The sequence below is a fragment of the Sebastes fasciatus genome, chromosome 8 (genome assembly GCF_043250625.1).
Source record: "Sebastes fasciatus isolate fSebFas1 chromosome 8, fSebFas1.pri, whole genome shotgun sequence".
NCBI classification, from domain to species: domain Eukaryota; kingdom Metazoa; phylum Chordata; class Actinopteri; order Perciformes; family Sebastidae; genus Sebastes; species Sebastes fasciatus.
In genome coordinates, this window is record NC_133802.1 from 31,419,607 (window position 1) to 31,431,971 (window position 12,365).

General features: G+C 39.3%; 1 protein-coding gene and 1 long non-coding RNA gene across 3 annotated transcripts in view; one reads left to right on the forward strand and one right to left on the reverse strand.

Moving 5' to 3' along the window:
- Window positions 1–12,365, reverse strand: part of LOC141773245 (uncharacterized) — a 237,809-nt gene that overhangs the window by 108,153 nt on the left and 117,291 nt on the right. The gene's annotated exons all lie outside the window — the stretch shown is intronic.
- foxl2l (forkhead box L2-like) lies at window positions 9,366–11,631 on the forward strand. Its single transcript, XM_074642756.1, has 2 exons — window positions 9,366–10,876; window positions 11,339–11,631. The coding sequence occupies exon 1, from the start codon at window positions 9,587–9,589 to the stop codon at window positions 10,400–10,402; it is 816 nt and encodes a 271-aa protein (XP_074498857.1). The 5' UTR covers window positions 9,366–9,586; the 3' UTR covers window positions 10,403–10,876; window positions 11,339–11,631.

Sequence of the window (12,365 nt, forward strand, 5' to 3'; positions counted from 1 at the left end):
GTTTTCCTTCGTACTACTGTCAGGATATAGTGACCGTTTTATATAAAAATTACTTTTTTTTAATCATATTTGCTCCATTTCTCCCCACTACTGCTTGAAGACACGAAAAGGCTTCAAAAGTGTGGTATTTATTGATGCATTTTATGTCGTAGAACAAAACGTTAAATTATCTTAAACTTAAACCCATTAAAAAAAATGCATTGACTTCCAAACCAGGGGAACCGGAAGTGTTAAACTCATTTCTCTGTTGGAGGTTGGAGCTGGGAGTGGTTTACTGGAGATGAGAGCTGCAGAGCCACACTGGCACAGAGCCGGCTGACAGGCCGTCATGTAGAACCCTACAAAGAGATGCATTGTGGGAGGAGGCACGGGTCAGTGGCATCGTGAACTGAACAGGGAACTAGAGTGTCTCATCACCTGAGAGAGAGAGAGCCGCACCTAGCATGGGAATCCAGCCAACGAGCAGAGGAGTCAGAGGAGCGAAAGACGTGATCACATTTATCACCTGTGAAATGTCAGAACATGCACAACGTTTTCTGTGAAATGTGGCAACGTTTTACTCAACCCCGACTCTGATGTTGACTTCGTGTCCCATCACATCAGATCAAGTGTTTGTTCTGTCACTGTAACAGAGGGAAGTCAGGTTCCTTGTAATCCCCGGATCAGGGAGGTTTTGGGAGTGGTGCCCTAAATGACTAGTGTAAGTCGAGCAGTCGGCTGCGGTCTGCCACATGCACTTGTGTTGAGACAGGAGCCACAACACGTACTGTCATTTCCTTTTATGACTGATCGCAGCTTTACAGGTGCCCTGGTGGGTCCGGTTTCATACCTGCTCGCCCAACTGCACTCAAACCACATGTTTATTTTCTGCTCGTACATTTTGTTCAGTAATCAGTTCCTGATGACGCATTTTCAACCACAAAAAATGTTTGTCAGGTTGTATAATATATAATAATTAGGGCTGTCAATCGATTAAAATAATTTAATTGCAATGAATCGCATGATTGTACATAGTTAATCGCGATTAATCGCATATTAATCTTGTGTTTTTATCTGTTCAAATGTACCTTAAAGGGAGATTTGTTAAGTATTTAACACTCTTATCAACATGGGAGTGGGTAAATATGCTGCTTTATGCAAATGTATGTATTTATCTATTATTGGAAATCAATTAACAACACAAAACAATGACAAATATTGTCCAGAAACCCTCACAGATACTGCATTTAGCATAAAAAATATGCTCAAATCATAACATGGCAAACTGCAGCCCAACAGGCAACAACAGCTGTCAGTGTGTGCAGCCCTAATTAGATTGATATTTAAATTTCTGTTGTATTATTACAGTTGATTTCCTCACAATTAAATGTAGTATCTTCACAATGAAATCATTATTAACCTGCCAACTTTGAGGAATGTCATTTCCTACTAAAACAAGTGAAAATGTGTTCTGTGAAAAAGACCAACTGTAATAATACATAACTATCTCTCTCAAGAAATGACATTAATTGATTTATAAAACATCATGACGGTGAATCCATCCAATGAGTTTCTTAAGAGGAGTAAACACGTTAAAGCCCGGAGGAGCTGAGGAAATGTCTGCAGCTGGACGTCTCACTCATCTCACTTACAAACATCAGCCTCAACAGCAGCTCTCACACACCCTTCAAGTCTTCTTCCCATGTCAGCATGCAGGAGGAAGAAGAGCAAAAGGTGTTGAGCCACCTGATCTGTTAACTGGTGCAGCTGTGTAGACACCATCTGTGCATAAAAGGTATGTGTGGTATGACTGCAGGGAAATTCCTCATTGTTGCTGGTTGAAAGACAATGATTTTTTTTTCATTTAAGTGCTCAACTTGACTGCTGTTAAGAGACCCGCGGGATCCCAACGTTGTCGTGCTACCATGTCGGCAAGGAGGTTAAATAATGTTCCAAAGTTGGGCTAAATGTTGGCGAGGAAAAGGGGTCCCTTGACCTCTGACCTCCAGATATGTGAATGAAAATGGGTTCTATGGGTACCCACGGGCCTCCTCTTTACAGACATGCCCACTTTATGATAATCACATGCAGTTTTATGCAAATGTGTTATTTTCGCCTATTCTAAATTGATGTATTTGAATATTTCTGCATACTGGGGTCCCTAAACAGTCTTTGAATTACATAAATTGGGTATCACTGTAAAACTGAGACTCTTGTGGATCCAATGAGCCCCACTGTATTCATGTGTGATGATGTTACTTCCCATAGGAGATATTTCTGTGTCGTGACACCATTTTTTTTAAACTTGACCTCACTGTATAAAATGACCTGTGGTGACCTCTAGGATAATCACAGCCTCATGAAACTTTACAGCCACAAACTAGAGACCTAGAGCATTCAGAGGATGGATGGCTTTCCTAGGTAGATTGACAATAAGGGGTTTCTGAGCAGTTTACAGAACAGAAGTGCTCACCATCCAATCGCCGAAAAATGCAATTCTTGCAGAAAAGTTTTTGATCCTAAATCACAGCATGTCTTTTTCTACGGTGTTCCTCAAGGTCTTGGTGTCTTAATGTGGTATTTTAGAGGGATTATTGATAATTTTTATCAATTCTCGAGTGGTAAAAAATGGTTAAATATAGCACCAAATCTGTGTAACAAATGGTATCAACCCAAAAATTATTATATCAGCTTTGTCAAGTTCTTATCTTACATAGAGCTCATCAGTCTGGCCAATCTCACTTTTGAATATTTGCAAATTATTGTTTTGTTTGTTAGTCAAACTCAAGTGTACATCATCAAGTTATACTTCAATGATATTTTAGTCTTCCATCCTCCCAAGCAATAGCAACGGTGTGGCATATTTGCAACAGCTCTGTATTAGAACGAAATAACCAGAGAGCATAAAGCACAAACTTGTCCTTGAAACTCTAATAATCCTGTGATTTTAGAGATGTGCATCGAGGTCTACAGAGAAAGAAACTATTGCACCGTATTGAATGTAAAAAGAAAGATCTCTGAATACTTGACACTTGAATTATGTTCTGAACAGATCGCACCATTAACATTTTATAGTCAACTTACGTAAATCACTTTGAATGTGAATGCTGTGTATAACTTGAAACCACGGCTGTAGTCCTTGAATTCAGCCTTGAAGCTGTTTTTCTTTGTTCTGGGTCAAACTTGAGGATGTTTGAGGATGTCTGAGTACTGTAACTCTTCATTTCTGCATTCACAATCTGTGTTTTTGGCAGTTTTGCTGCATTCTTCTTTAGTCTCAGATAGCTTTACCTACACAGATTGTGTTTAGCCTGGCGCCTCGCTCTTCGCTCATATGACATCAGGAGGTAAATCTAGCTTTCTCCATGACAGGGGCTGTCCAGTTTCCTTTTGTCATTTTCATTAGTTATTAAAAAAAAACTGAGAAATCAGAGAGGGAAGTTCAGGAGAGCAGATGAGACATACGAGTATATCACTATTCATTCCTGTACAGTGTGTGAGCATCATTTATTCCAGAGACTCTCATGATACCTCAATTTTCTAAAAGACAAGGTCCTGAACATCGAGAAGAACATCCTTTTCCACAATTCTTTTCATAATTTCTGTTAATGCACAGGACAAGATTTACATGACAAATAATGTATTTTAGAGTACAGGGTAGCCTGAACCTTTCCTTACCTTCTTATATTGACTTTAATACTGACATTATTTATGAGTGCACCATTAAAGCAAACAGAAAAACTCCAGACTTCTTGTGTAGCATTGTACATGCATTTCTTATGTCAGCATGACAGGTTTCATGTGGTCAGCAACCTCCGGGTCTAAGAAGTGAAGCCAATGCTGAAGTGTCTTAAACTTGCGTTCTTTGTAACAGCCAGCAGGGGGCGACTCCTCTGGTTGCAAAAAGAAGTCTGATTGTATTGAAGTCTATGAGAAAATGAGCCTACTTCTCACTTGATTTATTACCTCAGTAAACATTGTAAACATGAGTTTAAGGTCTCAATCACTAGTTTGAAGTCTTCTTCAATACAGCATGATGTTCATTTAGTAAATTATGTTCCCATTTAGAGTCAAATAGACCATAAAGCAGGGGATGCTTTAGGGCGGGGCTACCTTGTGATTGACAGGTCGCTACCACGGCGTTGTCCGGTCTGGGAGTTGTCAGTGTTTTCGTTTTACAACTTTAACCCTTTCACAGTGTGTTTTCAGTTCATGAAAGTTAACGGCAGGGTTGACGATGTTCTCCAGTAGACACTATTTGTTATATTGGTTGAAATGGTCTTTACACCCCGACAGCGATCCATTATTGATGAGCTCTGAAAAAGGACCGGAAAAGAGCCGTCATCTGTAGCTGCTGTAATCCTGTAAAAATGTCTACCAATCACTGCCGGTCCGCTTGGAGAGAACCAATCAGATGCCACCCTGCCTCCCTGCTTGTTCTAGCTTGCACTGCTCGTTTAGATGGAGCTCCTGAGGCCGATGCTACTTTCAAATTATGCTAGCTTTCCAACATCGTCGACCCTATCTTTAATTATAACCTTTTTGGTCGCCTAAAAATTTGTTGTTCAACGTTCAGTTGTACATAGCTCCACCCTCTCGTGCCACTTCTGGTTGCACGAAAACAACAAAATGGCCAAAATGCCAAACTCGAGGCTTCAAAACGGGTCGTGTCTAAGGGAACCCGCAAGTTGAGGAAACTCTCGCGAGATGGTTAAGGTTAGGCATTGATCTTAAATAGTTATAGTTAGGATAGGTCGTCGGTCAGCGAGTCTCGTGAGAGTTTTTTGCAGATTTCAGAACAGATTTTGCAATTTTGCAGGTTACCTTCTAGACACAACCGTCAAAATAGCAGTCCACAAACCAATCGGTGACGTCACGGTGACTACGTCTACTTCTTATACACAGTCTGTGGTTTTATGTCATTGGAAAACACAGGTTTACAATACATTTCTTAAGGACTGAGTGATGAATCTCCATGAAAATTAATGATGGACTACTTGAAGGAAGGGGTTTGATAGAGACATGGTCTCCTTAATTCTGTATTGTACTGAACTTTATTCAAAAAATGAATAGTCAAGAAGACATTATCTTCCATTCTGACTAGGTGCCAATACTTATTGTTCAAGAAAGGTATTCTCTTCAATTAATACCCTTACAGTTATAACAATGGCCGACCCAAGATGCCCTCTAATCCCTGCCAAAGACGCAGTTGCCTCTCTACTTGTTGCTCACTTTTTTTCCTCTTCAGATCTGTGCTTCCCTATCAGTTCAGGGGAGACAGACTGTCTGCTGAGAGCAGGTGATCATTATCTGCCATCCTCAGCGGACAGACAGGCCTGCTGTTCATGCCTCGCTGGATGTGGGTGGTATGCTGCACTGATACCTGCTAGTCTCTCAGTACTTCTCTGTAGCAGACGAAGAGCTGGAAATACCCGACTGTCACGTGCCTCTCTGAGTTGATACAGTAAAGAAAAAAACACCTGTGTGCAGTGGTGGAAAGGGTGGTGTCTAGAAGAGAACCAGCAAACTGGGGAAACTCTTTGTAAGATTGTTAAGGTTAGGCATTGATCTGGATTAGTTAAGGTTAGGCATTGATCTGGATTAGTTAGGTATTGATCTGGAATAGTTAAGGTTAGGCATTGATCTGGATTAGTTAAGGTTAGGCATTGATCTGGAATAGTTAAGGTTAGGCATTGATCTGGAATAAGGTTAGGCATTGATCTGGAATAGTTAAGGTTAGGCACTGATCTGGATTAGTTAAGGTTAGGCATTGATCTGGATTAGTTAGGTATTGATCTGGAATAGTTAAGGTTAGGCATTGATCTGGATTAGTTAAGGCTAGGCATTGATCTGGAATAGTTAAGGTTAGGCATTGATCTGGAATAGTTAAGGTTAGGCACTGATCTGGAATAGTTAAGGTTAGGCACTGATCTGGATTAGTTAAGGTTAGGCACTGATCTGGATTAGTTAAGGTTAGGCATTGATCTGGATTAGTTAGGTATTGATCTGGAATAGTTAAGGTTAGGCATTGATCTGGATTAGTTAAGGCTAGGCATTGATCTGGAATAGTTAAGGTTAGGCATTGATCTGGAATAGTTAAGGTTAGGCACTGATCTGGAATAGTTAAGGTTAGGCATTGATCTGGAATAGTTAAGGTTAGGCACTGATCTGGAATAGTTAAGGTTAGGCATTGATCTGGAATACTTAAGGTTAGCCATTGATCTGGAATAGTTAAGGTTAGGCATTGGTCTGGATTAGTTAAGGTTAGGCATTGATCTGGAATAGTTAAGGTTAGGCATTGATCTGGAATAGTTAAGGTTAGGCATTGATCTGGATTAGTTAAGGTTAGGCATTGATCTGGAATAGTTAAGGTTAGGCATTGATCTGGAATAGTTAAGGTTAGGCACTGATCTGGAATAGTTAAGGTTAGGCACTGATCTGGATTAGTTAAGGTTAGGCATTGATCTGGAATAGTTAAGGTTAGCCATTGATCTGGAATAGTTAAGGTTAGGCATTGGTCTGGATTAGTTAAGGTTAGGCATTGATCTGGAATAGTTAAGGTTAGGCATTGATCTGGAATAGTTAAGGTTAAGATAGGTTGCCGGGCATTAAGTCTTTTGCAAGTTTTTGCAGAACTCAGATCAGATTTTGCAATTTCCGAGTTCCCTTCTAGACACAACCGGTCGAAAGTAACTAAGTATCAAATCAATTTATTTTTGTATAGCATCAAATCACAACAGAAGTTATCTCAAGACGCTTTATATGTAGAGCAGGTCTATGACCGTACACCATAGTTTTGAGACCCAACAGGATCCACCAAGCGCACTGTGGCCAGGAAAAACTCCCCGATTACTGGGAAGAAACCTGGAGCAGAACCGGGCGCAGGGCGGGCGGCCATCTGCCGAGACCGGCTGGGGGGATAGATAGATAGAGTGAGAGAGAGAGAGAGAGAGATAGAGAGAGAGAGATATAGAAGCAGCCACAATAGCAGTCTAGCAGCTGTAATAACTAATACAAGTAGGGCTGATAACACAAAACCAATAGTGGTGGATGGAAAGAGTGATAATACAACTATCGGAAAGCCAGCACTGTCCAGCATCTCTCCTCAGTACGTCCATGTGTATTGGTGTGGGACGTCCCTGCGATCGATGCCCGTGCATTGGTTCCTGCAGCATCAGCATGCTTGCTGGGAGCTCTTGATGTCTTTGGCAGTGATTGAGAAGTGTTATTCTCCAGGCTGCCACATTGTCATTAGGTGTTGGAAATCCCTCGTTAGCATTGGTAGTCCCTCGTACAGACGTAGTTAATTAGGGATGGTAGCAGTTGGTGTCAAGCAGGCACCGACGCGGCAGCAGATGCAGCCACAATACCGGAGACCACCAAGATCCAGGTGAAACCCTGCTCCAAGTGTACCCATGCTCCAGGTATAACCTCGCTCCCTGGTGTGATCCCGCTCCAGGTATGACCTCACTCCAGGTGTGACCCCGCTCCACGGTTAGCTGCGAGACAAGGAGGCACAAGGACTCCCGGGAAGGAATGAAGTTAGTAACAACATGGACATGGGACATGAGTATATACAGAAGGAGAGGGGAGCTCAGTGTGTCATAGGAAGTTCCTTATGACAGTGTGTCATAGGAAGTCCCCCGGCAGTCTATGCCTATAGCAGCTTAAGTATAAGCGTTATCAAAGAGGAAAGTCTTTAGCCTACTCTTAAATGTAGAGACGGTGTAGGCCCCATTTACTCACTTAAGTAGGCCTACTTGTACTTTACTTGAGTATTTTTATTTTCTGCTACGTTATACTTGTACTCTACTCAAACTCAGAGGCAAATATTGAACTTTTTACTCCACTACATTTATTAGATGATTTTAATACCTTGCAGATTGAGATTAATAACACAAAATATAATCAAAAAATAAATTATAATGTATTATTATAGGCTGCTAAGATCAAACTTTATTGATTTATTGATGGGTAAATTCAATATATAAAGTAAGATAATTAGATTAAAATTAGCCTCACCTTTATCAGCTGTAACATTAAAGTGATGTCTAATTCATTATTCTGAAATGGGCCATTCTGCATCATGAGTACTTTTACCTTTTGCACTTTTTTTTACTATAAGTATAATTTTGAATGCATGACTTTTATTTGTAACAGAATATTTCTACACTGTGGTATTGGTAAGTTTTACTTAAGTAAAGAATCCGAGTAATTCTCCCACCACTGCCTACATGTGTGTCCGAAGGAGCAAATCAATGCATGTGGATGAGTACTTCTGTGCATCCAGTTCACTATAGTTTAAACATTATCTTTATACACACACACCTGAATATATGACAGGGTTTGTTCATTTCATCGTGTTTAATGTAAGTTTTATAAGTTATCATATCATATTTGCAAGCTTATAGAAGAAGTGCTTCAATGCAGCTACTGTAGGCCTAAACCTTAAAATAAGTGGTTAAAATCCATAAACATTAATGCAAGAGCTGACTGAGGTCCAGATTTGTGATAAAAAAAACTTTTCATGCATGAAGGTTAATCATGGATTATAGAAGATGAGGTTACATTTTTTAATAGTGTGGCAGCCTTTTATCATATATTTGGTTAACCAGTTGAGAAAGTATTCAGTATTATTATTATTATTATTATTATTATTATTATTATTATTAATAATAATAATAATAATAATAATAATACCTTTATTTATATAGCATTTTTCAAAAACATTTTACAAAGTGCTTTACAAAGACATAAAAAGCAGCACAAATTAACATTTAAAATCAGTCAAAATGTGACTTTGTAAAGGCAATATTTATTAGTGTTGTCTATCTTATCATCCTGTGGTTATTATTTTCTTTATTATTATTTATTATTTATTATTATTATTTATTTATAATTTATTTATATTATTATCATTTATTATAATAATATTAATACTAATAATAATTATTATTATTATTATTATTATTGTAGTTGTTATTATTTTTATAAACAGTAATCTGTTGATCATTATTTTACTGATTTGGTGTAAAGAAAACCAAATAAATACATTTGGGGGAAAAAAAATAACTTTCAAGGCTGTTTGTTCACATAGGCCCCTACAATTATTATTTTTAAAATTATTAATATTATTTGTGATTCTCTTTCTTTTGTTGGTAGCAAATTTTACGAAGTGAAATCATTTGTTAAGTGCATTAAACTGAACATAAAATGTTAAATAAATGCGCTTTACACTGATCAAAAGACTGCAATGGGTCCACCTGTTGCCCACTTTAACAATATTATTAACCACCCTGAATATTAGACACAATGTATATAAAGACAAGACGCTCTGAAGCCTTTGATGGCGCAGCTCAAAAGGTGGGATCTGTAAAACACCGTCCTGTGACCTCTAATTCAACCCCGATTCAACCTAAACAAGGTTTGCTGCACAGCTGTGACACACAGAAACAGTGTGAGAAACTCGGCGAGATGAAAGCAGGACGATAACTGCTGCACTCTGTGCATGTGGGAGGAGTGAGAGCACCTGCAGGACACGAACCAGATCACACAGCCATTACGCACCAGCAGGAGGACGCACCAGCAGCAGGACACCTGGTGAGCCATGATGGACGCAGAGGAGGAATCCCCAGCCGAGCAGAAAGCGCATCTCCTGGACATCAGCTCCAACTCGCCCCGGTCTGAGCTCCAAGGTGCAGCGGAGGTGGAGGTGGAACCCGGAGACCAGAAGGAGGAGAAGCCTCCGTACTCCTACGTGGCTCTCATCGCCATGGCCATCAAGGAGAGCCACGACCAGAGAGAGACACTCAGCGGGATCTACGACTACATCATCTCCAAGTTCCCTTACTACGAGAAGAACAAGAAGGGCTGGCAGAACAGCATCAGACACAATCTGTCTCTCAACGAGTGTTTCGTGAAGATGGCCAGAGACAACAACGGAGGAGGGGACAGGAAGGGCAACTACTGGATGCTGGATCCGGCTTTTGAGGACATGTTTGACAAGGGGAACTACCGGAGACGCAGGAGGGTGAGGAGACCCTGCAGACCTCCGAGCAGCACGACTCACCTGGGCGGCTTACCTGAGAGTCTCTACCTGCAGCCCTATGTGAGCAGCTCCTGGAGCGGATACCAGACACCTCAGGTCATCCGCAGCGTGTCTCCAGTGGGTGCATACTGCGAGCCTGCACACTTCCATCACTCTCCTTATGGTGCATACCATCACCACAACCACCTCCAGCACTTCCAGCACCACCGACACCAGTCCGTGCTAGTGCCCCACAACGGGTGTCCATACGCCGCAGTGAGTCAGCCGATGAGCCCTGGAGGAGGCACCGTGTCTGTTGCCTGCAACTACCAGCAGCTCACCACCTATGCAAGACAAGCTGAGGCGCCTATTGCTTATCCATTTGACCACCAGTAGAGGGTTTGTGCGTTATATTCTAACCATGCACTGACAGCATGTTCACTGATATAGTTTGGTTGTTCAATTTTAACTTATGTGTATAGAATTTATCTATAAATTGCAGTTTTGCATGGAGCAGGTTCATCTGTTTCACCATTTCAGTTGGGCTGTTAGTCATATAAATTGTAAATTTGTTTTTTATCAGCTGTTGGTTAAGTTTATTCATAGGCTACAGTTTCATGTGTCAAGGAATTTACTGTCATTTTGCTTCAGAAATATGGCACAGATCAAGTGTAAAATTGCAGGTAGACAGTTGATTTAAGTCGATTGGGCTGTCATTCGTTTGTCAGGTGTAAATTAATTGTTTGATAAATTGTAAATTTGTTTTATTAGCTCTTAAATAAGCTGAGTTTATTCATAGGCTACACAGTTTCATGTGCCAAGGAGTCATTTTGCTTCAGAAAATGGCACAGATCAAGTGTAAATTTGCAGGTTGACGGTTGATTTATGTCTTGTTGGAGAATTATTTTGCAACCAAATACTACTTTTTTTTTAAAATATTATTTTCTTATGTTTCTTATTTTATTTTTTTTAAATGCCTATATATTTGTTATTCAGTCAGCCGATGAGCCCTGGAGGAGGCACCGTGTCTGTTGCCTGCAACTACCAGCAGCTCACCACCACCTATGCAAGACAAGCTGAGGCGCCTATTGCTTATCCATTTGACCACCAGTAGTGAGTTATTCTAACCACTGACAGCCAAGTTCACTGACTTGGGCTGTCATTCGTTTGTCAGGTTAAATTAATTGTTTGATAAATTGTAAATTTTGTTTATCAGCTTTTTAAATAAGCTGCTGGTTAAGTTTATTCATAGGCTACAGTTTCATGTGCCAAAGAATTTACTTGTCATTTTGCTTCAGAAAAATGGCACAGATCAAGTGTACATTTTTGCAGGTTGACAGTTGATTTAAGTCTTGTTGGAGAATTATTTTGCAACCAAATACTACTTTTTATTTGTAAATTTTTTTATTATTATTTTTTTATTTTTTGGAATATGCTTTTACATGTGTCATTTATTTATTTTTCTCTGGTTTTATCCAGTTCTCTGAGCTGCTATGCAACAGTTGAGAAAGTGATGCTATGCATCAGAAGCACTGATCAGTTTTCTTATTCGATTGTGAATGTTTACTTGATGTAAATGAGGCTACATCATGTTTGTTACAATAAAATGTTATTTTTGCATCAAATACTCTTGACTCCTCGACTATATGGCTATTTATCTATTAATTAATTGTAATAGTACTAGTAGTATAGGCCTAATATAGGCTACAAAAGCTATTATAACATTTTTGCATCAAATACTTGATTGACTTACTTCTCGACTATATATATATATATATATATGGCTATTCATCTATTCATTCATGGTAATAGTAGTAAGCCTAATATACAAAAGCTATTAGGATATAGCTTTCAAAGTTTTAGAGGAAGGCCCATTGTTTAAGCTTCAATAATGATTTAACTGATGCATAGAAATGTCACATGATAAGATAATAAACTTTGTTGAAATGATTGAAAGAACTGTCCTCAACTGTCATCAGTGGTGGAGGAAGTACTACTAGAAATACTCTGTTAAAAGTCATGCATTCGAAAAAATGTACTTAAGATAAGATAAGATGTTCCTTTATTAATCCCACTGTGGGAAGATTTGCAGTGTACCGCAGTAAAGGGGATAGTGCAGAAACAAAAAGCAAGATACAATGCAGTAAAAACAAAAATAGACAGTCATATAAAATACGAATAATTTAAATATAAGGAAATATAAAAATAGGAACAATGTAAACAAGGGGAAATATAAAAAAATAGGAACAATATATACAGTATTGAAAATAAACAGACTAGTAACACAATTGCACAAGTGGAAAATTGATATTGCACTGAAGTGATTGGAATGAAATTTCACCTGAAAGTATTGCACAGT

Coding starts and splice junctions, on each gene's coding strand:
- foxl2l (XM_074642756.1), top strand. CDS start 9,587: ATGATGGACGCAGAGGAGGAATCCCCAGCCGAGCAGAAAGCGCATCTC.